At 40.9% G+C, this 26,307-nt stretch overlaps 1 protein-coding gene across 1 annotated transcript in view; it reads left to right on the top strand.

Moving 5' to 3' along the window:
* The first annotated feature begins 320 nt into the window (after nt 1–320).
* LOC119647452 (protein disulfide-isomerase) overlaps nt 321–26,307 on the top strand; it is a 39,269-nt gene continuing 13,282 nt past the window's right edge. Inside the window, exon 1 of the mRNA XM_038048381.1 lies at nt 321–640. Coding sequence (XP_037904309.1) covers nt 499–640 — 142 coding nt within the window. The 5' untranslated portion in view covers nt 321–498. The remainder of the gene's footprint in view (nt 641–26,307) is intronic.

Genomic DNA, 26,307 nt, shown 5'->3' with positions numbered 1-26,307 from the left:
AAAGAAGCTTCACAAATTTTTGGAGAAATCTGAATGATTACGTGGTGCAACAGTACAATCTGGTAATTAATTTGAATTGAGGATGCGCAAGTAAACAAATAAAATACAATAAAATGTCCACAGCGAATTCAAATTATCTTCCCGCCCAGCTACGTAGCACCACGTATGTCTAAAGTGTTCGAATTTCGAAGATCCCATGACAAATACTCACTTTCCACTTGGAACCGATTCTCTCCGCGCTCCGCCCGCCCCCGCACGTTCCCTTCCATCCCCTCCTCCAAAACTTCCCGGCATCTTTCTTTTCGTTTTCCATTCCACATCAAAAGTTTTCAGTTCAGTTGCGTTGAGCTGATTCGTGGAAGTGGTGGAGTTTCAAATCGTCTCCGAGTTCTGACAACGTCGGACATCAACTTTTTGCTTGGCAGGAAACAGTAGAAAAGTCTCTCCTTCGTTGCAATTGGCTTTCAGTGGGGCTGTAACGAGTGCAAAATAGCGAAAATGAAGTTCTTAACGATTCTGTGCGGTTTGTTCGTGCTGGCCACGGCCGAGGAGATCAAGACTGAGGACGGCGTTCTTGTGCTGACCAAAGATAACTTCCAGGAGGCGATCAAAGCCAACGAGTACGTCCTGGTGGAGTTCTGTAAGTATCTTTCCCGATTTCATTCTAGTTTAGTGGGTGCGAGTGGTTTCCGTGCGGCATTTTCCGCTTGCTGGGCTGGTTTCGTGGAGATGTTGGGTCGGTGCCGAGGGCTGAAGGGGCTCGGGACTATGCACGGCGGCCTGTGTGGTTGTGAGTACGTGCTCTGATTTTCCGCGTAGCGATACGATGTCGGCCATGCAGCTCGTGGATTTTCTCATGTTTTCCAGGAGATGTTGGGCCAGTGTGTGTGCGTGACGGCGAGGCGAGTCGCGGGCCATGTGTTTGACATCAGCAGCACTGGCCGGGCCCCAGAGCTCCAACAGAACGTTTGTGACGTGTCACTTTTTCGTGACTGGAGCTGCCGCGATGGAGAAGCTCAGCGATGGCCGGGTTTTTCTCCGGTTCTTGTAACGCGGTCTAATTAGGAGTGCGCCGTCCAGGCGTAGGGCAAATTGGACCTCAATGGGTCATTCATTGGAGCAGACGGTGTAGGCGAGGATTCCGCAAAATTGCCATCTGTTGCAATGTTTACTTGTTCCGGATGCTACCGGGGGTGGGCGAGGTTATTTTCCACACTCTGATGGGATGGCTTCAGCCTTTTCTTTTGTCGTGGCGATGTTGCACTTGTTTGGCGGCGTCTAGCCGGTCTTCAACAGCCACACCAATGAGAAAAGAGTTTCCACTGCGGCTGCTGTGCAAGCCAACACCGCCTATGGATTCCAGCTCATATCGCTCCACGTTGTTTTCACCTTCTCCGCGGTTTACTTCTCCAATGCGGTCGGTGCCGCTGCTGCCGACTTGGACTTTGTGGTCGCTTTAATATGCAAGGCAATGACCTCTGAAGTAAACGGTTCAGATCGCCCGCAGTCTTGCAAGAACTGACTGCGTGTCAATTGGCGACACGAAAGTTCTGTAATGGTTGCTAAAAATACGAATGGACGACGGATTAGCGACCGGCAAGTGATAAGGACCGGTTTTTGCGCTTTCACATTGTGGAAAGTAGAACCATTTTTTGGGGGAACAGTTTCTAAGCAAAAGCAATTTTAGAGCTCAATTGGGATTTTATCTTAATTTGGACTATCATTACGGGGTCGTATGGCTGCACTGTAGCTTTCCTGTTTAAACACGAAGAAAAATGTGCATAATTACTATTATATGGCTCAATTATTCGATGAAAATTTTGCATTCAACTCCCCCTGCTCCCATTTTCTGTCCAATTGTGAACATTTGGACCAATAACTTGGGCACATTTTTGAAATTGATAGTACAAGTCCTCCAAAGACTCGAAAATAGTTAGTCAACAGCTGCCGTTTCCCAATAATTTCTCAATATACGCAATAGTCTAGCAAAATCATTCAATTTGTTGCAGAAAGTTTTCCATATTTGTGTATTCTCCAACCAAATTGTCCACTGACCAAATGCAAATGCAACCAAGGCATCTTCTAACGAAATCATCCTCATATTTTCGAGTCCATTTTGCACCCTTTTTATTATAGAAGCCACAAAGTAAGAGTGCTACTACTACACGGCATCCTTTTATTGAGTTCACAGTAAAATCATTGAGTGCACTTTTTCCATGAGTTCGGAGTGTCCTTTCTGTTGTTTCCTTCCAACGTTAATTCGGTTAAAAATGCCAGGGAGCAAATTTCCGCTGTTCAGAATGAGGACAGCCAGATACGTGTTGCTCTGTGAATCAGACGAGCATCGGAAGGACATTATTGTGGCGTTAGTGACCACGATGTAATAGCACAAATGTGGCATTGTGGCTTTTAAAAACGGGAAAAAGGCTTCCACAATGCTTACGTTACTAGCAAGATGGTTAGACGCTTCACTTTGCCTATGAATTTACTATTTGTATTCGCTGCACTCGTTCCCATCCTCTCGCATTCTTTAATCAGGATTTTGGTGTGGTGATGGCTATAATTCAAGTATTTCGAATTTGTTTGATCGAAATACGTAGCATTGAACGTTGTTTAATGTAACCATTGAAGGGCTCCCTATTTTAAGCAGGTTGGTTTGGTCAACCAGAGTGACTTGTTTAATGATTTCTCACCGGGGTCAGAAAATACAGATTCAATCCCGGACTTGAAGATAATTCAGTCATGCTATGCAAACCACTCGAGAACTGAGGTCGAATTGGTTATGGTTGTATTCAGACGATTTTCACATGATTGCTGATCACCTGTTGAAGATGTTGCTGAATGTTTCTGGTAGGTTTGTTATGTGGTGGGTATATCGAAATCGCTTCTTGTCTCTTTTGGTGCTCATGAAGGAGATACCCTATACATTGCTTTATGCAGATGGTGCTTTCCTAGCGTCTCGACAAAGTTGAATTTTTTACCCCAAATAGTGGCAGTGACCTGCCCAAAACAAAGCGACTTAAATATCTCGGATCAATGCTATCAGCCAATGCAGAACTGCGTTATGAAATTGTTTCACGCATTAGCGAAACCTGAATGAAATGGTTTCCACAATGCGTTCTTTGTGATGGCATCAATGAACGCCTCAAATCCAAAAATTCACTGTAGTGTTGCTTGCCCTCTATGGTTCTGAGTAACGGCCGACTATAAAATACAATGAACAGTGCCTCGTGGCAATGGAAGCAAAGATGTTGCGTTGGACTCGTAGTGTAACACGTCATGACCACGTCAGGAATGAGGTCACCCTCGATTGATATGGGATTGCACCGATCGTGGAAAAATTGCGAGAGGCGTCTTTGATGTTCTGGGCATGTAATTCGCGCTAATAGAACCTCACTTGCCAAGACTGATCTGAGCATCGAAGTCGATGGGAAACGACCAAAATGTCGCCCGAAATAATGTTGGCTTGATATGCTAGTTGGTAGCTATCGATTATAGGCAGATCCAGGCATATGGCCGAGCAAAGTGGCGCAATCAATCAAGACGAGGCGACCCCGCTTTGCCTTTAGCTTTGAAATAGGCCTCAGTTTAGGCGATTACCTCTTCATAGACGCTAAATTTCTTCCCATGGGGCAATCTCTTGAAGTTTGAGAACAATAAAAAGCCGCTGGCGACCAGATCTGGAAAATACGGTGGATGCAGAAGCAATTCGAAGCCAAATTCATGCAATTTTGCTATCGTTTTCAATGATTTTTGACATAGTGCATTGTCTTGATGAAACAGCACTTTTTTTTCAAATGGGACCGTTTTCCCGCGATTTCATCCTTCAAATGCTCCAATAATTCTATGAATTGTCGCTGTTGATGAGTTTTCCCTTCTCAAGATAGTCGGTGAACAATGTACTATGCGCATCCTCAAATACTGAGCAAGCCTTGCCAGCCGACTGTTGCGTCTTTGCACGCTTTGCAGTCGGTTCACCACGAGCAGTCCACTTGGGTGACGATCGTTTTGATTCTGGTGTGAAATAGCGGAGCCATGTTTCGTCCATTGTCACATATGGACGGGTAAATTCGGATTTTTTTTATGGAGGAAGAGCTTCAAACACTGCTCAGAGTCGACAACTTGTTGTTTTTGATCGGTTGTGAGCTTGTACGGTATCCAGTTTGAACAGAACTTGCGCATACCCAAACATCCTTGCACGATATATGCAACACGTTCCTTTGATATCTTTAGGGCCTCAGCTCTCTCGATCAGCTTTACTTTGCGGTCATCCAAAATTACTTTGTGAACTTTTTTTTATGTTTTCGTCGTAACAGCCTCTTTTGGAGCGTCCACTGCATGCATCGTCTTCGGTACTCATTTCACCATGATTATGCGCTCTGTCAGTGCAAAAACATGATTTTTTTAATCTGCTGAACGTCGATGTCGGTTAAAACAGCGCAGGAGTGGAAAATGGAAGTATGTTTTTATACCTTTCCCCCTGTTGAACTAATTAATTCAAATCAGGTGCCTGAGAAGTTCCTTCGTTCTTTTGATGTAACCAATATCGCTTCCCAGGCTAACAGTCACAGAAGTCACCATTCACGTAAGCTGGGAGTTCTTATCGTTTTCTCAATTTTTCCAATTTTTAATTTCCTGTATAATGTGAGTTCTGGGAATTTTAGATCTTGCGGTTTTCACGTGTCTTGTCCTTTATGATTTGCGCAATTTGATGGACCATGAAAGAAGGAAGGACCATTTCGTCCATTCTTCTTTGTCACAACATAAGGCGTTTCGCGATCCTTTGAAATGGGAATCGGGTAAAGGTATTGATGGCAAAGCCTGCACATGGAATTAGCGAAGTCGTGGCTCCTTGGGGAATCGGTCTCTGGGTTGTGGCTGACACTTTTCTCCTAGAATTTTTTAAAATATGATAGGTTCCTCACAGCATCCATAATGTACCTAATCCGTCAGCTATAACTAAGACAAGTATAATGGGTGACAGAAATTGTCCAACTTCTACTCCTATAGTTTTCGCCGGAATATGATTTAGCGCTGTCGTGCAAGAGGTCGTTCAATTGGTCTGGTCTGGTCTAGTTGCTAGCTGTAGACTTTCTCTGTGATCGATGTGCTAGGCTTTATGAAGCCGTAGTTGATGATATCTGAGCCAGACTACCAAACAGACACCATCAGTTTCTTTTGATCAATGTCCCATTTAAGGCAATATTTTGGTGGTTTACTTTCGCCAAACATTGAAATGCTTGCGATTATCGTACAAGATCCATTTTTCGTCACACAACAATTTGATACAAAATTTGTTCATTTTTGCTGCCATACAGGATAGAAAGGTACGTGTCGAGTCGTTTGTTTCTTCGCATGAATCATGGGTTGCCCTTTTGTCCAGCCTTTTCACCTTATCGATTTCCGCCGGGTGACGAAAAACCTTTTTCTTAGAAACATCAGACACTCATGCGCATTTTGCCCCGACCTTCAGTGCATAGTCATCCACACTCCACTTCTCAAGTCGGTCACGTGGGTGATTGAAATGTTTGATATCGCCGGTAAATATTAATATTTTTAAAGGCCAAACATGTGTCTGAAAAGGAAACTCTTAACCAGCAGTCTGGTACCAACAAACCATCCGTTTTGTACATTCGTTCTTTAAAGTCTAGTTACCAAAAATTGCCTTACCTTTGAAATAATGAAGGAGCGGAATAAATGAAAATCCTATTAAGCAAAGTCAGGGAAGTATGAGAGCTGGAGTAACTGCTGCAAACCTGACTACGCAAATTTTTCTAAGTGAATGCGGTAGGATGAGGCCTAGCATTGTTATCGTGAAATATTCACTAGGAATGGATGTTTTGCCTTTAACACTGCCCGACAGCTTCTCGGGCTTGTGCCCCAGGATGGATGTTTTTGTTCGTTTTGTGCTTGTCCTGTCGCTGTAGGCTTCTCATTTGCAGTATCAATTGTATTTTCAAAGGATTTCAGGATAACATAAGCTGCGACATTTTCCGTATATTTGGAAATATCTCGATGGACGTCAGGGTCTTTAGCAGATGTCCAAAGTCTTCTCGTCTTCGGTTGTCCCGTTTGGCAATCGTTTATGTCAACATTTTTTGAAATTGAGCTTGTTACCCAAGCACGCAAGAGATATGGCTTCTGTTCAGTGAATTTATGCAATATTGCTGAATATATTTATATTCAGACAAAATTGAATTGAATTGTGAAAAATTATGTACTTTTAATGAGTGGAGATTTTTGAGCTGTTGGAGAGATAGCCCCCTTAGTCGAACTAATAGTTATCATTTACACTGACGAAGCTTCATAACAATCCAATATATACCCATTATCATCTGAAAGAGATACTCGAATGTTCTGAATGGCTAAGAACATGGAAGTCATTATATCACAAAATGATGATAGTTTAGTTTCCCTTATCGCAAAAGTTCTAATAAGGTCAGCAACTTAAGTCAATGTTTCCCAAATTTGAAGCTCGCTTTATATGTAATGAAAGAAAGTCGCCAAATATTGTAAGTTGATCGTATTTCTAAGATTACAGGGTGATCCAAACATAGGCCCGGGGCCGAGTTGGGCAGTCGCGTCATCATCCCAAAGAGAAAAGTTGATCTACCAACGAGTTCTGCCTTCTCCGTCAGTCTCATGCTTCATCGAATAGAATGGAGCACTTGACGCTGTGTTTATGCGTTTTCATATCAATCAAATATTTACTTCAACTGATATCTTAGTATATTCATTTTTGTCTAACCCATTCATGGAGCTATCAGACTTACGCACTTTCCGTAATCAACGTTGTTCTTTTAGAACTTATCTCTGTCTGCTGATTTCAAAACGCATGCATGTCATATGCATGCGTTTCGAAATCAGCATATATACTACGTCTATTCTGTGTAAGCAAAGCAAGTACTACATATGAACGACCACTATCGATTGTGCAGAAAAACTAACCTGCCAGCCTTCTCACCTGATGCGTTTTCTCTTTGGGATTTGTCACTTTCCGCCATTCATGTTGTTCAAAATCAGAAGTGAATAAATGGGAACACAAAGACCTACAAAGACTTCGGTTGTGAAATTCACAAGTGATTCATTTTAAGTGCGTTGTAATTTTTTTTTTTCATGCTTGTGGTTAGTGAGAGTTTTACTTTTTGTGACATTTTTTTTCTGAAGCGACTTATTGCTACTCCATGGGGATCCACATTACTGTAAGAACAATAAATGAATTGAATTTTGGGATGTATTTGCACTAGATTTGGATATTTATGTATTTTACTGAAAAATGAATTCGACATTATTCTAAATGTAAAGAAAAATAGTATTTCTTGAAAGAGACGCACCCGAGGAACTCAAGGAGTTTCTGCGGAAGTTGATATTCTAGAGAGTGCGAGAAAAGACAATTTTTGACAAAGTTTGTCTTCAGAAAACATTTATTTGAACAATTAAATGATGTAAAAACAACGTGAAGTAATTTGGGTTCAGATTTCAATAAGGGGGGCCCTATACACAGCATAATCAACAAAATCCAATGGTATTTCACCGTCGGCAAATATTTCACACTAATCCAGCACAGTTTGTAGCTTCTATCGGAGTGGAACAATAGTTAATGTTCTAGGATGTGTTAAGGCCACCTTCATTCATCCTTCGATCGGGCAAGAATATCCACGTCGTCTGCGTGTACCACCAGTTGCGCGGATTTTACCAGTAAGGTGCCTTTGGTATTGAACTAAGGCCATCTTCCTCAATACGTATTCGAGCACCAAATTAAAGATGGTGGGGCGAGACTATCCTTTTGCTTAAGTCCTGACACTATAGGAAAGCTTTGTGTTAGTTCATTTTGGATTTTAATCTGGCCCCTGTTGTTGATCATTGTAGCTTTCACTAGTCGGACTAGCTTCGCTGGGATGGTTAGCTCGACCATCATTTTATACAGAGCATTACGTTTTACACTATTGTACCCCTGACGGAAGTCAATCTTTCGAATCTGAAGCTACCTTTGTATTCCCCGATGATGTCAGCCGACGTTCGATTATATTCGTCAGCCTTGTGCACAGCAATGAGATCCTCCTGTAGTTTTCGCAACGCAGACGATCACTTTTTTTGTACACTGGACAAATTATGCTTGTCGTTCAATCGTCAGATATAGGGTGATCTGTCGCTTAATTTTCGAACCAGGGCGCATCTCACAATTGACAAAACTTACGTCAGTTCTGTTTTGACAGAAATTTAGTAGAGTTTCCGGTGAACGAATATGGATCGATATACGCTTGAACCACGTTGGGAAGCGCTCAAAATTTACTCCCAATGTGGTGCATCTCTGGCCGAAACCATAAGAAAATGACAACCAAGTACGGTCGAATCAATGTACCGTCTCCACCTGCTAGGGGACCGAAAACCACAAACACGGGTTCGTCCGGCACTGCCTTTGCTGAAAGTGTGCATGAAAGTCGGAAAACTTCAATTCAACATCGTTCGCAACAACCGCAAATTCCGTACACCACTATGCATCACATTTTACATAAAGACCTCGGATTAATGCCGTCCAAGGTCCAATTAATGTAACAGCTCAGGGCAACTGACCTGCCGGCACGCTGGAGCAAGATCGCTTGAACGAGGACCCCCACTTCTACTAAAAAAAAAACAATTTTTTGGGACCTTGGTGGCCACGCCAATAAGCAAAATTACCGTATTCGGGGCTCAGAACAGCCAATGTATCCGCAACGCGTATCTGTTTTGTTGTGGTTTTGTTGGTGTGGTGAAGTTATTGGCCCATTTTTTTCGAAAATGACGAATGACGCACCGAGTCAATGGTGTGCAGTATTAGAGCATGCTAACTGACTGTCTCTTTTTGGAAATCGATGAAGAAGACTTAGCGCAATGTTTCAGCAAGATGTTGCAGTTTGCCACAGAAACCGCGAAACAATCGCTTTTGCCACGAACAATTCGTTTTGGTGATGCGCCTTGGCCACCGCGAAATTGCAATTTAACTCCATTGGATTACTTTTTGTGGGGAATAAACGACCAAAAGGCAGACCTAAGCAACGGTGGCTTGATACGCTGGATGGGGATTTGAAAGCCTCGAGATTGCACCCAGATCAGGCATTCGATAGAGCCAAATGGCGAAGCCGATCACGACGAGCCGACCCCGCTTGTGAACGGGACAAAGGCTGAAGAAAAAGAAGAAAAGAAGATATTCCTCCATTTCCCGGAAATATAGTACTTTCAAATAAAACAAAAAATCGTTTGGAAAAAGGAACCTGCAACCTGCAACTTAACCTCTTATTGGATCATCTCTTATTCGGTTGTTCAGATTCTGCTGATTAGTTTTTAGATTCGACTGTTGAGCTCTGTTCGTTCTGCCTGTTTTTAAGACCTCGGCTAGGATGCCATCGATTCCCGGCGCTTTATGTGATTTTAATTTAAACAAAGCTGCCTCTATTTCGTACGAAGTCGGGGGAGTGGGCACTTGTTTGCCGTTTAGATCACCCGTAATGACAAAGAAGTGGAAATGTGTCGTCATTGCGTTCAATAGGTCTTGAAAATACTGAGCCTATCTTGCTTTTATTTGAGTCGTGTCGCTGATGATATTGCCGTTTCCCTCTAACCAGGAAACGCTCCGAGTTGCAGCTAGCAAATCGTAGTATCCTCACGTCCAATGTGTTTGAGGGAGCCTTTTTTTCGACAAGGACGTGGTCGATTTGATAGTTTTCCCGTCTGGTTGTTCCCACGTTATTTTATGTATATTCTTATGGGGGAAGTACGACTAAATTTGTGCTGCTGGTGAAGTCGATGATTCTTTGGCCATTATCGTTTGTTTCATTATAGACGCTCTGCCGTCCTGCCAATTTTAGCGTTGAAGTCTCCCAATAATACACAATAATATTATTGTCATTGGAGGTACCCTGTCGAGAGTTCTGTCCAATCAGGTGTAGAATTTGTCTTTAATGACACATCTTTGTTCTCCGTTGGTTCATGGCAGTTGATATATATCACACATTGAGAAACTTCATCTTGAAGCGGATTAAGCAGATTCGTTCATTAATCGGTTTGAAATCAGTTACCAGCTGTCTAAATGTGTTGTTTATGACAAAGGCGACACTGAATTCTCTGCTTCCGCGGTCTTTGTCGCTGGTAAACATTGTGTAAGGTCTGCAACAATTTACTTCACTCCTGAGCTATTTCGTTTCTTGGAGTGCGAGGATGCTAGTGTTGATACTGGAAAGGCGCCGTAGTGCACCCGTTTGAAAAAGGGATCGCCCATTTCAAGACGTGAAGGAGTGGTCCATTTTAAGTTGCCGAAGTGGTTGCTGTTTGATATGTCCAATCCGAGGCTGTAACCGGGATTCATGGATACGTTGATATTTTCCGAGAAGACGTTTTCAGCGCCTTGTTCACCCCCCTACCAGAAGGGCCTGTTGGGATAGTTTTTCTATGCGGAAAGGTGGCCTTCGCCCTCTACCGTGTACTGTTTTGATGTTGCATACCCGGTAGTCACCGCGTGGAGTTGAAGAATTTGACAACAGGGCTGTCGATGTTAAAATATATGAAACGTTTCACAGGGTTTGTGCTAGCCGTCTATCAGATCACGGCTTCGCCCTGTGATCCTCCTCCTCGTTCCCTAATATTTCCTGAAGTATTTTGGCTTATACCCCTCTAGATCATTTGGTATCTGTTCCAAAATTTCTCATTAATAGTCAGGGCAACATTTCGGTGATAGCTGTGATTATAGCATTATAGAAAGGTTCTGAGAGTAGCTGAAATATTTCAGAGAAATTCACAAATATTTCAGAGAAATTCACAAATATTTCAGAGAAATTCACAAATATTTCAGAGAAAAAAAACAGGAAAATTTGGTGCAAATCTTTTCATTATTAACAAAAAAATACTTCACTCAAAATATGAAAAGAATATAATTTTTCAATATTTCGGTAATTATTGTCCTGGTGCAAGATTAGATACGTCAAGGCTAAACTTTTCTCCTATTCACTTTCAAAGAGAATAACTTGACTTTCTGTTTTCAATGAAGCTATTACGTAGGTAAACGTGAGGTGGTGCATAGTTAATTGCTTCTATTTCGGACAAAAGCAACAGAAAAAATAAACCTACTCTTTGCATTCTAGTAGACAAATTCTCTCGACTAGATTGCGGAGTGAAATCAGGTATTACGAAGACGATATCAATGGTTATCAAAATTCTCCTCATATAGCAGACCCGATCAAGGTTTTATTCCATGCAATTACCGGAATTAAGCCGGTATCAGAAACCGGTTCTTAAGATTTCACTCTTTGTACGATTCTTCAACTGAAAGTACAGAAAAAAAGGCAAGCATCGAACACCTGCCTTTTTTTATGTAGTTGGTAAAGTGGGCTCCGCAGAACCTTGATTTATTCTTAGCACAAAACGTCTTCAGTTGCTGGGATAAGAGATTGCATGTTGACGATTACAAAAATATCTTTAGTTATTGAGTTAACACTTTGCATACGCATATCTATTGAATAAAAATATCATAATTAAATAGGAAAGATGAAGATGGTATCTTTCTGATTAAAACTAATTTTGTTGAACATTGCGCTTTGAACAGGCGTTTGTTTTTAAATATTCTGAAAATAGAGAGATAGTAATAAAAGCAATATAGATCCATAAATATTATTATCAATTCTTGGCATATTTTTAATATTGCAACAATGTGTCGTCAAATGCATGCTGAATAGGCTAATTAGGAGACCAATAACGTTGTCAAATAGCGATAAGATTGCATATTCCGATTACAGGAATGTGGTTGAGATTTTGATTAATTATGGAAAATTTTTGAGAAATTTTGGTTCGATTTCTTGAATTTGCTGCCAATACTGATAGGTGGGTTACATAAGACGTTTATCTGTATCTAAATTTAGAATTAGATTGTGCAAGAAGGTGAGGATTAAGTCAATATTTCTACAGAAAATCTGTAGGTCATGTGCTGTGATTGTCAATTAGGGTAAACTTTCAATGGTTTGGATGAATTTATTTAAATTGTAGAAATTGAATAAATTTGAAGGTCCCCGACTTTTGTATATCATGTGGTTTTTTCATCACTTTGATACACCTGAGACGTGGCAGCATTGATGAGAGGTTTTCGAGTGGAACTTATGAATATGTTATTATCTTCTATAAAAACGGAGATGCTTGTAGAATTCTGCTACGCGGAGGAGCGGAACGCCTGTGAGAGTACAAACTGTTGAATAAATAGACTTGGTCGTCCATTTCTGTTGAATCATAGTTCGAAAAGTACTAACCGACACCTTTAATTTGATACCCCACATGACTATATTTGGTGAAAAAAAATTGTATACCCCCCTTTTGCATGTATGGGGACCCCCCCTTAAATTCAACGTAAAAGGATGTAACTCACTGTATGCGTGAGCGTTCACAGTTCCCACCTTTCCACCAAATTTAGTGTCAATGGCTATAATCGTCTCCGATAAAAATGCGTGTGACGGACAGACAGACAGACAGTAAACCGATTTTAATAAGGTTAACCTTAAAAATGTATCAGCCCCTGCAATTTCTCACCAAATAAATTAGGCTTGCCCTCGGTTCTGGCGACTGCTACCCGAAATGCAGCACCACACCGTCTGACAATCTACGATCCCTTAAGTCGACGCAACTACAGGCGCTGAATTCTCGGTTCTTCTGCGGCAGCAAATTCTGGATGGAGACTTGAGTTTAGGATGCCGACGAACGTTCCCTTGGCGCTTCAAAATCGCGGACATCGGTATACTCATCTTAGGCGCGGATTTCCTGTCCCACTATGGTTTGCTAGTGGCTATGTTGCTATGGCCGGTATAGTACTTAACGTTGAAAAGTGCAAATTTTAGCGATCGCAGATAAGATTCGCCGGCCACCTGATTACCCCTGAAAGCATCTAACCGAACCTAGTCGAGATGCAAGCGATTTCGAGGTTCCCGCTTCCAAAAACTGTTAAGGATTTGAGATGGTTCTTGGGCGTGGTAAACTTCTATCGTCGTTTCTTGTCCAAGGCCACCATCAATCGATCCTTAACGCCTTGTCTGGGACAAAAACCAAAGACCTCCGTCTGATTGTGTGGTTTCCAGAGGCTGTCCAGGCGTTTAAGACTACCAAGTAACAGCTGGAGGATGCTACACTTCTGGCATTCCTTCAGCAAGATGCACTCCTAGCCGTATTCGTCGACACCTGCCGTAGATGCTGCTCTTCACCAAAAAGTGAATCAAATCTGGCAATCGTTGAGCTTCTTCTCCAAACAGTTCAATCCCGCTCAACGGAACTACAGCACCTATGATCGTGAGTCACTCGCCGCGTACTTCGCGATTAAACACTTCCCGTATTCCCTTGAAGGCAGACTGTTCACATTATTCACGGACCATAAACCACATATTTTTGCTTTGAAACAAAAGCCCGACAAAACGTCCCCTCGCGAACTTCGGCAATTGAGCTTTATCAGCCAGTTCACTTCCGATATTCAGCACGTGTCTGGAAAAGATAAAGTGGTTGCTGACACTTTGTCACGTGTTGCAGAGGTCAAGATCCCTGCCACCATCGATTTTCCGACAATCGCCGAAGCGCAGAAGAACGACGTAGTTCTCTAGAGCTTGAAGATCAACTCGAAATATACATTTAGAGAGTTTCCTGTCTTCGGCTTAGAATCCAATATATACTGCGAGACCTTAGACAAGACAGTTTCCGGATCTGGCGCACCAAGGCATTCGGACAACAAAGCGATTCATCCAGATCTTCTATTGAGTCTCGTGATTTATTCTGTTTAAGAATGTTGTCAATTTTTAGATAAATATTTCCGTACTTTGCTACTTCAGAGGAACTTAATTATCCACAGAGCTGTTGTTGTTAACAGAATGATTCAAGAGTTGTGTGTCGTTTATGAGTCAGTCAAATCTTCCGTATTTGATTGTAAATCTGCTGTTTCAGTTGCGATTTCAGTCTGTTTCAAACATAATTCTCAGCGATAATTCATTTTCTATTCATTATTTCCGAATAACATTTCAATCCCTAAACAAAAATTTCTAGTTCAGGACGAGCTTTGACCCGAACTGTGGGCGGTTTTACGTTGGATATAATTCGCACCCTTGTCGTGTTTTGCGAATTATAAAAGGGAGCTCCTAAGGCAGAGGTGAAGCAGCGTCTGATGAGTTGCCTCTGTCCTGGTACGAAATCTTAGCCGTCTTTGTCTCTCTTTTGAAAAACATTTGTCTAGACACCAGAAAAATATACCCAACATTAAAACCAAAATCCCCGTTCAAACAATTGTCAATCGTATATCGGTACTTTCCTCATTCCATATTTAATACCTGAATAAACGATTGAATGTCAATGACGTTTACCTGCCGGCTTGCTTGCATATCATATACAACATTCTAGCTTGTCTAAAGGCAACTTGTAGATAGAAGACGCTAAACTAGGTGCCAGCACACCACCTACAGTTATTTTGCAAAGCTATCGTCAATCTATCTTTCTATCTTTAGATTACATTGTGTATATACGTCCAGGCTCTCTTATATTCACATATCATTTCCACCATTTCCAATGTGAATGGAAGTTTCGTTGAAGCCACGAAGACTAGATTAAGATTGGATTACGTGGTACTATCTTATTCGTTCAGTCAGTATTCTCTTGTGTCGATGATTATTGTTTTCTTTGTGGAGATTATATTTTTTTTTTTTACACCACGTTGCTTATATATTGCGAGTTCATGATAGTCGAGAGGGGCAGGGAGAGATGTTGAAGAAGATACCGAATGATGAGTTATCGATGATGTGGTGATAGCTAAGCGTTTGACTTACTGACTGTATTATACCCATGAGTAGGTTTTTTTTGTGCATCTTTCTCATCTCACTTGACCTTTATTGTTAGATTTCTGTTCCTTGTTCGGTCAACGAGACGCGGCGCGGAGATGAAGTTAGGCACAAATATTGCACGGAGAAGGCTTTGATTGTTTCAACTCAGTGAAAGGAAAGGCGATGATGAGATGGCTTTCATGATTGTTCTACTTTTGAAAGATTGGGTACTTGGAGGCTCGATTTGGATGTTTAGCGGATTGCTTTCTCTAATAAACACAAAAGGAAGTAACACTCCAAGTGAAGAGCTTATGAGTCATTCCATTGAGCAATGATGACGGGCAGAAATCGGGAAATTTGAAGTTTATTTCCTATTCGACCTCTTTTGTCCATGAATTTAACTTTGACTCGTACGTACCCCAGTAATGGATTTCATATGAAATCAATCATTCAAGAATACCAAACCTTGGACAAAAGCGTGAAGAACATAGTGATAAGCGATTTATCACTTCGGTTGCTACTGCGAAAGAAACTCTCATCAACACCTTCCAGATATAATTGCCAAGATTGCAAGATTTGGAAACCTTAAAAAAGATAACATCTAACAATTGTAAATTTATTGCAATAACGATAAAACACATTGCAACACTCCCGTGATAACTTCCAACTTATTAGTAGCACAGATATCTCATGTTTTATCAGTGATTCGAATATTTTCAATTTCCAAGTTTAAAGGCACGTTTCTCTAAGCTCGAGGCTGTACGTTGAACGTTCTGCAAATTTAAGTTGTCGATTAGTTGCTCGATAAGGGAAGCATGTGCGGATGTGTCTTATTGTAAAATTCTTGGAAATGTTTAATCTTTTAGAATGGGGAGTTTTCAGTTGAAACTATTATGAATGATCTTAGATTTTTGAGTTTTATGTAATAAATAGTTTAAGCTATGTCATTTGAAATGAATCGGAAACCGGAAGTTGGGTGTTTAAATGAGAAAGGTTTACAGACTATTCATGATGTCTTAGGGTACAATAAGTTCACGCAAATTCAGTTGATTATTGTATGATCTGCACCAAACTTTCCGATGTCATGACCTCCCCTGTGATTTGTATTGCTGCATCTAGGATGGTTTTGAAAGATTGTAGTAAACTATTATCGACTTCATTGTGGTAGATATCGGAATGAATTGGCTTTTGATGTTCGATTTTCAAAATTACGGGTACAGGTAACAATGAGGAAGATATGAGTTTGCAGCTTTGGTCCAGGAAGAATTCTCTGATTAAAGCTGATGCACTTGGTGTAATGAACACATTCCTAAGTTTCTTTGTAGTTGCATCCTTCCGTAAGACATTCAGATATGATATAGAGTAAACCTCTCCACCGACATCCACTCTTAACGCCTCAAGAACTTCCACCATATGGCCCAATTCCCTGTATTCTGATATGAATTCATCCAATTTCCTTTTAAGCTCAGCTTTTTTTGTGCCATCTTTTTTTTGCTGACCGAGACAATGAGTCAATGCCTTGTAGAAGGATTTCTCTAACTGGAGACTTTCGTGCCGCCATGGCGTGGGCACCACGGCCGACAATTGAAGACACCTTTCCTGCGGATATTACTCCTATCCCTGAAACCTCCCTCCTGTTACGATGCAACTTCTGAACCAAATCCTCTGCTATGTAGCGGCTATGGCTTCCCTGAACTACTAAGCAACGAACAGCAACTTCATGTCCATCTTTTGCCTTTACCTTGATCACGGCTGTGGGAAGAATGGTACCAGAATGTCCCATTGCGGTTAAGTTTTCGGCGTGACGTGCTGTGCTTTTTATCGCGCCCTGGAGGGCTTTTAGCGGTATATAGCACAGTCTCGTGCTGACCGCGACAAATATCACATTTTAGATTCTTTTGTTGTGACAACCATCTTCCCGTCGAAACTTGTGGGAACCACATAAAATGCACAGTCGATAATGAAGCAATATTTCTCTCTCCAGGAGCTTCGGACATCTAAGAACTGTGACCTCCCATGTAAATGTAGCACGACACTCATTTTTTCCTGACCTCATTGGTTTTAGCGACCAGGGTCGGGTTATTAAGGACAGATTTTTCAGAATTTGGAGCTCTCGACGGTCCACTCATTCCTTCCCATCCAGCAGACATTATTATAAATCGGTTCTCCAGGAACTGAACCAAATCGTCTAGCGTTACGGGTAACTTTGGATTCCTTAGGGATGTGTCAAATTCCCTGCGAGTTGGGACATCCGTTTTCCTGGTTAGTAGGAAAGGGATAAATGGAACGCCTTCGCAGTTGAATCCCTCCTTTTGTACTATCGACTTCATCGTGTCCAGCGCTTTTCCGATGGTACCAGGGTCCTTTTGCGTTATCTGACAAAGGTCTATGAGAGAATAAATCTCCTTCTCGATGAGCGCTCGGCGATTATTTTAGCGCTGATCCAAGAGTTCCCAAGCTTTTTCATAGTTTTCCCCATATACCCCTAAATGATCCACAATTCGTTTAACGTCATCCCTCAGATTACTCTGCAACATCATCAGCCGTTCCGCCCTGCCGACCTCGGACCCGTCGTAGACAGAGTTGAAGATGTTTCAGAATGTCTCGAACTCCGATCAATTTGGGTCTTCTTTTGCCATGTGGCAGGCGTCGTAGAGAAACCTCCAGCATCTGACCGGTATGGAGAATTCAAAGGTTCGTGTCTCGAACTGATCCGCGACAATGAGTATGGCCCGAACCCGAGTGATTAGCCTCCGCAGCCAAAGACACTTAATGGCACCACTGAAGAGTTAATCTTCTGCCAAGGATTTTATTTCGCGTAGGAGGAATGAAGGTTTCTTATCACCTAATTCGTATCCCAATTCTGTTAACACTTTCGTTTATCTGCTCTCGTTTGAGTCTGCAAAACCGGCTAAAAAGTGTCTCTTGAGCTCTGCGTACCGGTCAGATACCGGAGGTTTCCCTACGACATTGGTCGCATGGTCGAGCACCGAAGATTCAACGGAGGCAGCGACGGCGTTGAATTAATTGCTGTCTGACGCGATATGGCTTGTGGCGAATTGTACCTCTACTTGGCAAACCACAGTGCCGGGCGCCGCTATCAGAACGGTGGCAGTTTGAAGTTGACCAACGCTTCTATTTGTAGCGAATAAATCGTAGGGAGGCAAAGATTCGCGAGATCGCGATGATCTGGGCTGTGCTTCATTGGCGCCCTGAGTTGTAAACGGTTCGGCCATTATTTACAGTTGCTCAGTAGCAGGAGCAGGATGCGCTCGAAAATACCTGATCGTGTCCGTGCTAACTGCAGTTGCCGACTTCCGCAAAGATTGCAAAGAAATGACCAAAGAGTCCTGAAAAAGTTGCTACGCGGCGTAAGATGGAAAATGGCAGGCCTTTGCTATGACCAAATGGATGACTGGTGCGACGCTAAGACGGCCGCCTGGTGCTTCAGCGCGCGCTTGCGAGGAGATCCACTGTTGATAGTCCCACAAGGGCACAGAGTAGCCGCTTATCTAAAGGCGGACTACTGAGATGATTTCTAACTCACAGTTCTAAACTAAACTTCTTCGTTTGCAATATCCATCCATACGTAGTTAAAGCCTGCTTGCATTCTTTTGTATCTGTGATCGCCAGCAATGTATGAATGAGCGTCGTCTTTCATAAGCTCGCTGTCAATCCATTCATCGAATTTTGGGTAGATATTTTTGCACGAGTTGAACCCTCTTCTAATTCACCTAAGTTTGACTTTTATGAGCGCCTTTAGGTACACTTTTTTCGTATGGTCAAACCACTGTCCTTGTTGGTTATTATCCAGAATCATCATGTGGAGAATTTGGAATTTCTACTGATGATCTACTCGTTTGATCGGGCCTATGAACTCAATCGGTTGCAGAGATCAACGTCCTAAATCTGCATCCAAGGCTACACAATGTTAGCTAAAACAACATGTCATAATACTAGCGCCCACCAAATTTCACCGACTTCCTGGTGTACCTAGGATGCAACTTATTGGGAGGACGTCGCACATAAGTTCTGCTATCAGGACCGCATTTGTTGAACTTTGGTTCGTCACTGCAAATCACTTAATCCCGAAAGGAAAGAGGAGAGTCAATATGGTTCCTAACGAGGGCTAGTAGTTTTTTCGGTTACAATGTGGAACTTTTGGTTTTTTTCAGTCTTAGACATCCTCTGAGGTTGTTCTTCAAAAGTGCATCCCATTTTGATTCTTTTGTTTGATTTTTCACTTAAAAAACTAAAACGTGATAAATTATCTGATATAGACGTTTGATTTATACGCACTTCCCTCCTTAGAATTTTGTGGTAGTTATACAGTGGAATATACTGAGACCAACAGATCTCTGAGGATCAATGATTTGGCAGCTAGTTATTATCGGCACTAAGGTTTGGCACTGGTACGGACTCTGGTCGAAAGGCGGATGTGGCAGTGGATAGGTCACACATTAATGAACTGCGACAAATACAACTGCGCCATACACTCCCTTAGGATGGCCCATGAGTGGGTCGTCCCAAGGGCACTTGGCGCAGAACAGTAAATGAAGATTGCTTGCGTCTCGGGAAGTCATGGGGGGAGTTGAAGCGCCTTTCAGATAACCGCGAACGATGGTGCGCGGGTGTGATTGATGCGCTATTCCCCAAGAACGTGCTGGATTTAAGCCACGAGTTCTTTTGCCTTGCCATGTGAAAAGTTGCTTGCATTATTGGCTGATCTAAGGGTGCGGAGATAAATAAATAAACAAAAAAGTTTGATATGCTCCTTTTGTTCGAAGTATAAGGCCTTATGAAGGAGAACAGACGACTTTCCTAAATAGTTGAGGAGATATCTATATGTCGGTTCCAAACACCAATTTCCCGGTAGTTTTTTGTGAGAAATTAAATGGGTTCGAATGATGTAGTTTCATCACAGTTATGTTGCCATTATAGTCTAGGAAATATCAGGGATACTATCATAAATAACGGGAGATAGAAAATGAAGTAAAAATTTGAAAAGTTAGTGATCTGAATGGTGTTAAAAAAAAGGTTACAGCTCTACTTCATAGCCAAAGTGCGGGGCGAACGTGCCTGATGGATCGTAGACCGGTATATTTATATATTTAGGTCCTCCTTGGCTGATGATTGTGGTTTCCACACGGAACAAAAAGTAACTTTTAAAGTTACTTCGATAACAGAACCCAGCAAATTATCGTTGGATGTCAAACATCGTCTTTTTTGAATTTCTGAAATTTTTCCATAAAAAAGGAGCGTGTATTTCGTTCGTCCCATCACTTTGACATTTATTTATTATTTTTTTTTCTGATTAAATCGCGCCTCTATACATTCCGAAACCGGCTTTACACTCATGCTATTTTCCTGTTTGATCAGTTTCTGCTCATCTATTTTTATTAATTCTATTTCTTTCGAGAAGGAACTTGGTCAACCTCTGGCTCCCTTCCCTTCACAGTCTGAAGAAAATAACACTAAACAAGTTCAGATCATTTTAGATAAAAATCTTCAAAATGTTGCTTAACTGCGTTTGGGCTATATAAGACTAAACTATATATTTTCAAAGTCAATGCCACGAAATTCTTCTCGAATTATCTTTAAGAAAAAAAAGCCAACATTTGCATAATTATGTATGTTTTTTTCCATTCAAATTCGATGAATGCTTTCTTTATTGTATCTGAGTGGAAGAGGAGTTATGTTGGTATGGATACGATTTTGAAATGGAATCTGTCGATAGATTCGTGTTTTTTAGTTAAATTTTTTGTCAGATTGGTTATGGTCATTTTAATCTGAGAAAAAAAAAGATCTGATTTCAGGGTTAAATACTATATAAAAGTTAATATCAGATATTCCGTTATGTAGGAAAGCACAAGCAGGTGATTGAACTTCTAGATTCAAAAATTCAGTCTTACTTTTTAGATATTAACACTCCCGACTAGGTCATAACACGTTTGAATATTTTCTAGAAAGAATCCTAATTCTTCCAAAATTTCCAAGTTCAATCAACTTTTGATTCTTAATTAGTTGTGATATACATTGACTCCAAATAAGCTCAACTATATGTGACAATAAACTCGGTAACATCTCTCCGAATGTTTATCGTTCGAATTCAGTGAAACCTGTTTTGTTGCGGCTTGGATTATGTTAGTTTGTTCAAAGTATTAGCAATTGGAACGAGAAGTTGGGCTTGAAATCACAGCCGCATGCAGCAACCTAGTGTATTCCTCATGCGGGCATCGTTTAGGTGTCATTGATCTCGAAATTTAGACATGTTCTGATAAGAAATTTGCTAAAGAATTCGATAAATTTTAAGTGTGAAGACGTGGGGGCGATGGAGATTACTTTTTATGGATGTTAGTGTACTAAGGAAAGAGGAGAATTGCAAAAGTCTTTTATGGTCGCAGAGTTAGTGAAGCGCTTTTTAAAAGACTTAGTTTTCAAAAGTACAGGTAGTCACCTACAGGTTCTAGACAATTTACAAGGCCAGTTTACATATGGTCTTTACCTTACATTTTTCTAAGTAATATTTGCTGTTATAATATGACCACAACTTATGGCGTTTTCTTATCGATATCTCCCTACGTTTTGTTTGTTGTTACTCTTTTTGAATGAGAGCCTGCTGTAAGTGTACGTGGGCTTTGAGGGAAAACAATATTTGTTCAATTTTCCCTCGATAATATTTACTGTTCTATATCGGACTTTGTTGAATGTCTGCTGGTATTAATTCTGAAATTCAATGGATATTGGATATGCATTTATTATGAACTCTGTGGTCGGTTGTAATTTACAATCAAAACAGGAAAAGTTATAGAGAAACGCCTCGAGTTTTCTCAACTTTTGAAAACTGAATAAATGCAGACAGAATCTTTGCCCAAGGTGGGAGTTATTTGGGTGAAAGTTTTATTTTAATTGAAAATTGAAAAGTTAAAAAGGCACAACTTTGCTTTTATTAGTACTTTTTTTAAGGCTTTGTGTAAAACAAAACCTTATTAAAATCGATTCACTGTCCGTCTGTCACACACTTTTCTCCAAAACGGCTAAACCGATTCGAACGAAATTTGGTGGACAGATGGGAACTATGAAATCCCACGCATACAGCGAATGGTATAAAATTAGATGGAGTTTAAGGGGGGGCTCCCCATACATGCAAAGGGGGGATTTAAAAATTTTTTTCATTGGATATAGTCGTGTAGGGTATCAAATGAAAGGTTAGGTTAGGTTTCTATCAGTACTTTCTGTAATTGCTATTAGTAGTTTTGTCGTGAATTGCAAAGTGCGCGAGTGAGGAGTCAAAATGTACGCATTTAAAGTGATACAGGATTCAGTTTCAGAAACTACCCAACCTAAAAATCCGAAAAAAATCAGGGTGGTGCGCTTAGACCAAGTCTAGGCCGCAAAATATTTCCCATTCCAATATCTGTTCAAATAAACTCACTAATAGTATATTACCAACTTTTAGAAATTGACTGAAAAACTCCCCTTAAGTTCATTCTAGGAGTACTAAATTTTGCACCGACATTGTGACAGCATTGACTCGAGATATTTAAATCGCTCAGTTCTGCCAATGGCAGTAACCTGCCCAGAACTGAGCGATTTAAATATCTCGGGTCAATGCTATCAGCCAATGGGGAACTGCGTTATGCTCCTTACATAGGGAAACAGAAAACCTATTATACCTGAAGCGTCAAGCTTCCAATTTTCCGACTTGTTTATATTGTATTTATCATGTTTACTTTCATAAAAGTTCAAGTGCTTTTTAAGTACTATGAGTTATCCGAGAAAATGCTCTAACGTTTCTAGTCTTAGGGGATTTTTGCTTTTCCTAATTTCTGTCGGGGTAAATTTGGTCTTCTGAGGTACTTTCGTCACAGTCTGACCAAAGTTTCTGCCAGTCTAGTTTGCTGAAGTAGATCTACTTTTCATCACAAACAATTTAATGAATGAATGTGTCATCACGAGAATTTTCCAATAATTAGAAGTTACCTAATCGGAAAATCCGAGAAAAACCCTTGGTGGTACTTGTTTTACGGTATCTATGCCTCAAAATACTCTCTCTGTCGGATGTCTGTCGAAATAATTGAGGTTATTAGTCGGACATAGTTTAGGATATGCGGGATCCTAAGTCCATATTCACATGATGGTGGACCGGACCAAATGGGGAGCAACTTACTCCACGCTTTTTGGTCCACGGATTCCTGGTTTGGGGCATAGCAGGCAAGGATTCAAAAATTAAAAAAAAAAAACAAAAATAACTAACGGTCTCGTCCAAGGCAGAGATAACTCTTCAAACGCGGTCCCACCTCTGCCCTGGATCAGGGTCTTAGAGCACTTCATTCAAGACCGTAACGGTGCACTATAGGATAAGTGTACCCCATAGGAGGCAATGCGGTCAGCATTGCGCTCGCCTGAGATTATTACCTGATTTGACTCAGGTACTCATTCACAGCTGAGTCGGCTGGTATCTGACGTCAAATCACCATACAAACCCCACGGCCACCAGCGAGATTTGAGCGGGACTGCCTACACTTGACACAATTGGTTTCAACGGACAGCCTATCATGTGAACTTCGGAAATCCTACAATTTTCGCCGTAAAAGCTGTGTACGATACGAGTTTTATATTGTCGTCCTCTACGATATTTTGAAATTTTCAGAATCAGGATGTCGTCGTGAGCATCTAGAAATCTTAACGCTTTCTTCGCTATGTTGTTGAGAAACTTACACCTAAACGCGAATCTGTTTTTTGGGGCACTTTGAATACTTACGTGTACTTTGGCTCTTTTGGCGTAGTTCGGTGTACTCTATGTTGAATAAGTGTTTTTCCGTCCGCTATTAAGTCCAACAGAGTAAACTCATCCCTTCCATATGGTAGGGAACATTTTTTCGCCAAGAATAAAATTAATTTCTGTTCGCATGGAAAAAATCTCCTGCAAATTTTGAAGCTCCACCGAAGTGTTCCGTCGCCACGTGCTTGCTCGCCTCTGTGCTAGCCTGGCTGGGGAATGTGGGTGGGTTTTGAACCCTCACGTGTCATTTTACAAAAAATCACGCGATTTTGTTGAATGGGTCCACATCGGTCCCTGAAAAATATTCAAACACGGGATTCGCGCGAGCGTATCGACATAACACGCGAGCTAAATCAGGAAATAGAAAAAACTGTTCGACCGTAAAATTCCGGACCCGAGTGCCGCGATTGAAAAAGAGGTTCCACGACGGATCAAATCCTGGAACATTGTTGCTCTTGCCTCATATGTTAGTGAGGCGTAGCGTCTGATGTTCCCGCCCTTACCTGACATCCTCAGGCCATTAATTTGGAGGATGTCCCTAGTTTGTAAGAGTTTTGCGGACTAAGGAGGAGGAGGAAAGAAGTGAGTCATCAAATTAATAGAGCGCTAATTCCAATTAATGTTTGCCGTTATAATTCGAGAAAAAAAATTGTACACGTTCTCGTGGACTTCGCTGAATATCACAGAAGAATCTACACGAATTGATTGTTACAAATCCTTTGCGGATGGCTAATGAGCAACAATTAAATCCAGGGAGGCAAGCTCCGTTAAGTTACTACAACAGAACTTCTTCGTCGGATCTCTCCACTAAAAATGACTATTTTTATCACAAATAATATATTTCTCTATCACAATCTGTATATCCTTCATCCGCTCCTTTGATTTAATTTCACTATTTTTCCTACAATATACAATTATCTATCTTTGTTATTAAATTTATTCCACATCTGTCGAAATTTTAGCTCAAACTCCACAACCTTTTTTTCCGAAAACTAAAAACGATCTCCTATTCCATTTTCCGCTCATCAGCTGTCTCCCTGATCAGCCGGTTCCGTTCATTTTAGATTCCATTGACATCGACCTTGAACTTCAAATTCCAGTCGGCTTAGCGCAAGCAAAAATCTACTCACATTTTTTCATGGCTAGATTCGTCTATGTGCAGTAAACAATACGTAACCGGGGCTAGTTAAAGTACCAAAAAAAAAAAGGTTGACGAACATTTTCCCCCGGTGTGTGTTCGATGACAATCAAGGATTGGTAACGAATGTAAATTGAAATGTGTTCAAATGAAATCGGATTTTTAAACTTAGGGGAAAGCGACCAGTTGTTAGGTTTCTAAAAAAAATTAAATTAATTATTCTAAATGGTAAATGTTGGATCCAAAGTCACGTCAGGACTTATGCAATTGAGAGGGGTAATTAGGAAAGAAAGGAAGATTACATATTACTGAATGCATCCGCTCCTATCGGATGGCACCTGGGAAAGACGACCGGACACTACAAATATTTGCAAAGCCGCGAGCACTACAAATATTTGTATCACGGTCTTTGTTACGGGGACCACTCCATTTGAATTTTTGTGTCAAATACTCTCTGGTACAGCCCCAAACATATCGACCGCAATTCACAAATTTCTTGGCAAAAAGGGCTTTCTATTCCAAAAAGGCTTTTGCTTGGAATGTCTCAATCCAGATATCGGCAGCAGGATTTGTTTGTTCAGTAGGTAAACTAGTCGATGAAAGTGCAAATCATACTGAAGAAGGGAACAACTAGTTTCCGAAATACGAGTATAGTATTTACCTAGTAAGTAAATTTTTGCCAAGAGCTAACAAATAGCTTCATTTTTCAACTATGATCTTTATACCTATTTTCTTGACGCTAAACAACCTCATGGCTCCATTCCAGAGCCCAAATATCAATATTTTTTGCTTACTTTTTGTCTGCTACTGCAGAACCTGAGAAAAGCAAATGTTTAGCGGAAGAAAATACACCTGTTGCTACTCCAATACCCCATATGCGTTTTCAATTCGATTTCATCCGAAAACTGCTTCATTCGAAACGTACACACGTTATTCGTGTAATTTCATATGTTCAACAATACGCATTCGTGCTTCAACCAATTTTAAATGAATGATTGCTTGCACAATTGTAATTGTTCTGAGTGCAAAACTTGCGTAAATACGACTAGGTTTCCTCATTATTTATTCGAAGAATAATGAGTTGATTTTGATGAATCTGTGAAGAGCACGTAAACGATTGAAATCTGGGATTAATATCTCGCTATCCATTTTCTTGTTCTATTTTTAATTTGGTTTTGCAACATGAATTTATGATGAAAAAAAGCGAAACAATTACTTCAATAGCCTCCTTATCTGGGATAATCTTATCATAATTTAGTGTGCCAGGTACCATGGCAATTTTCAAGGGAGATAATATGTAATCTTAGTAAAAGTCGCTCGTGCAAATTTACCGAGAAAAGCCCAAAATTCAATCAGGTTAGTGGAGCATTTTCAATAGCAAACTTTGTAATCTTATCACTAGTGGAGGAAACAATATTGACACATATACCACTTTTGAAGCAAAATTCAACGCCTCATCAGCCGTATCAAAGTGAATAATTAAAATATCTGGGCTCGATTTGTGATGCAATACGTAGGAGTTTGTGGTTTCACGCTATAAACGAATCTGCTTTACCGGCAAACCATTTTCTGCCTTGTCA

The sequence above is a fragment of the Hermetia illucens genome, chromosome 2, assembly GCF_905115235.1.
Source record: "Hermetia illucens chromosome 2, iHerIll2.2.curated.20191125, whole genome shotgun sequence".
NCBI classification, from domain to species: domain Eukaryota; kingdom Metazoa; phylum Arthropoda; class Insecta; order Diptera; family Stratiomyidae; genus Hermetia; species Hermetia illucens.
This window is presented reverse-complemented; position numbering and strand designations above follow the sequence as displayed.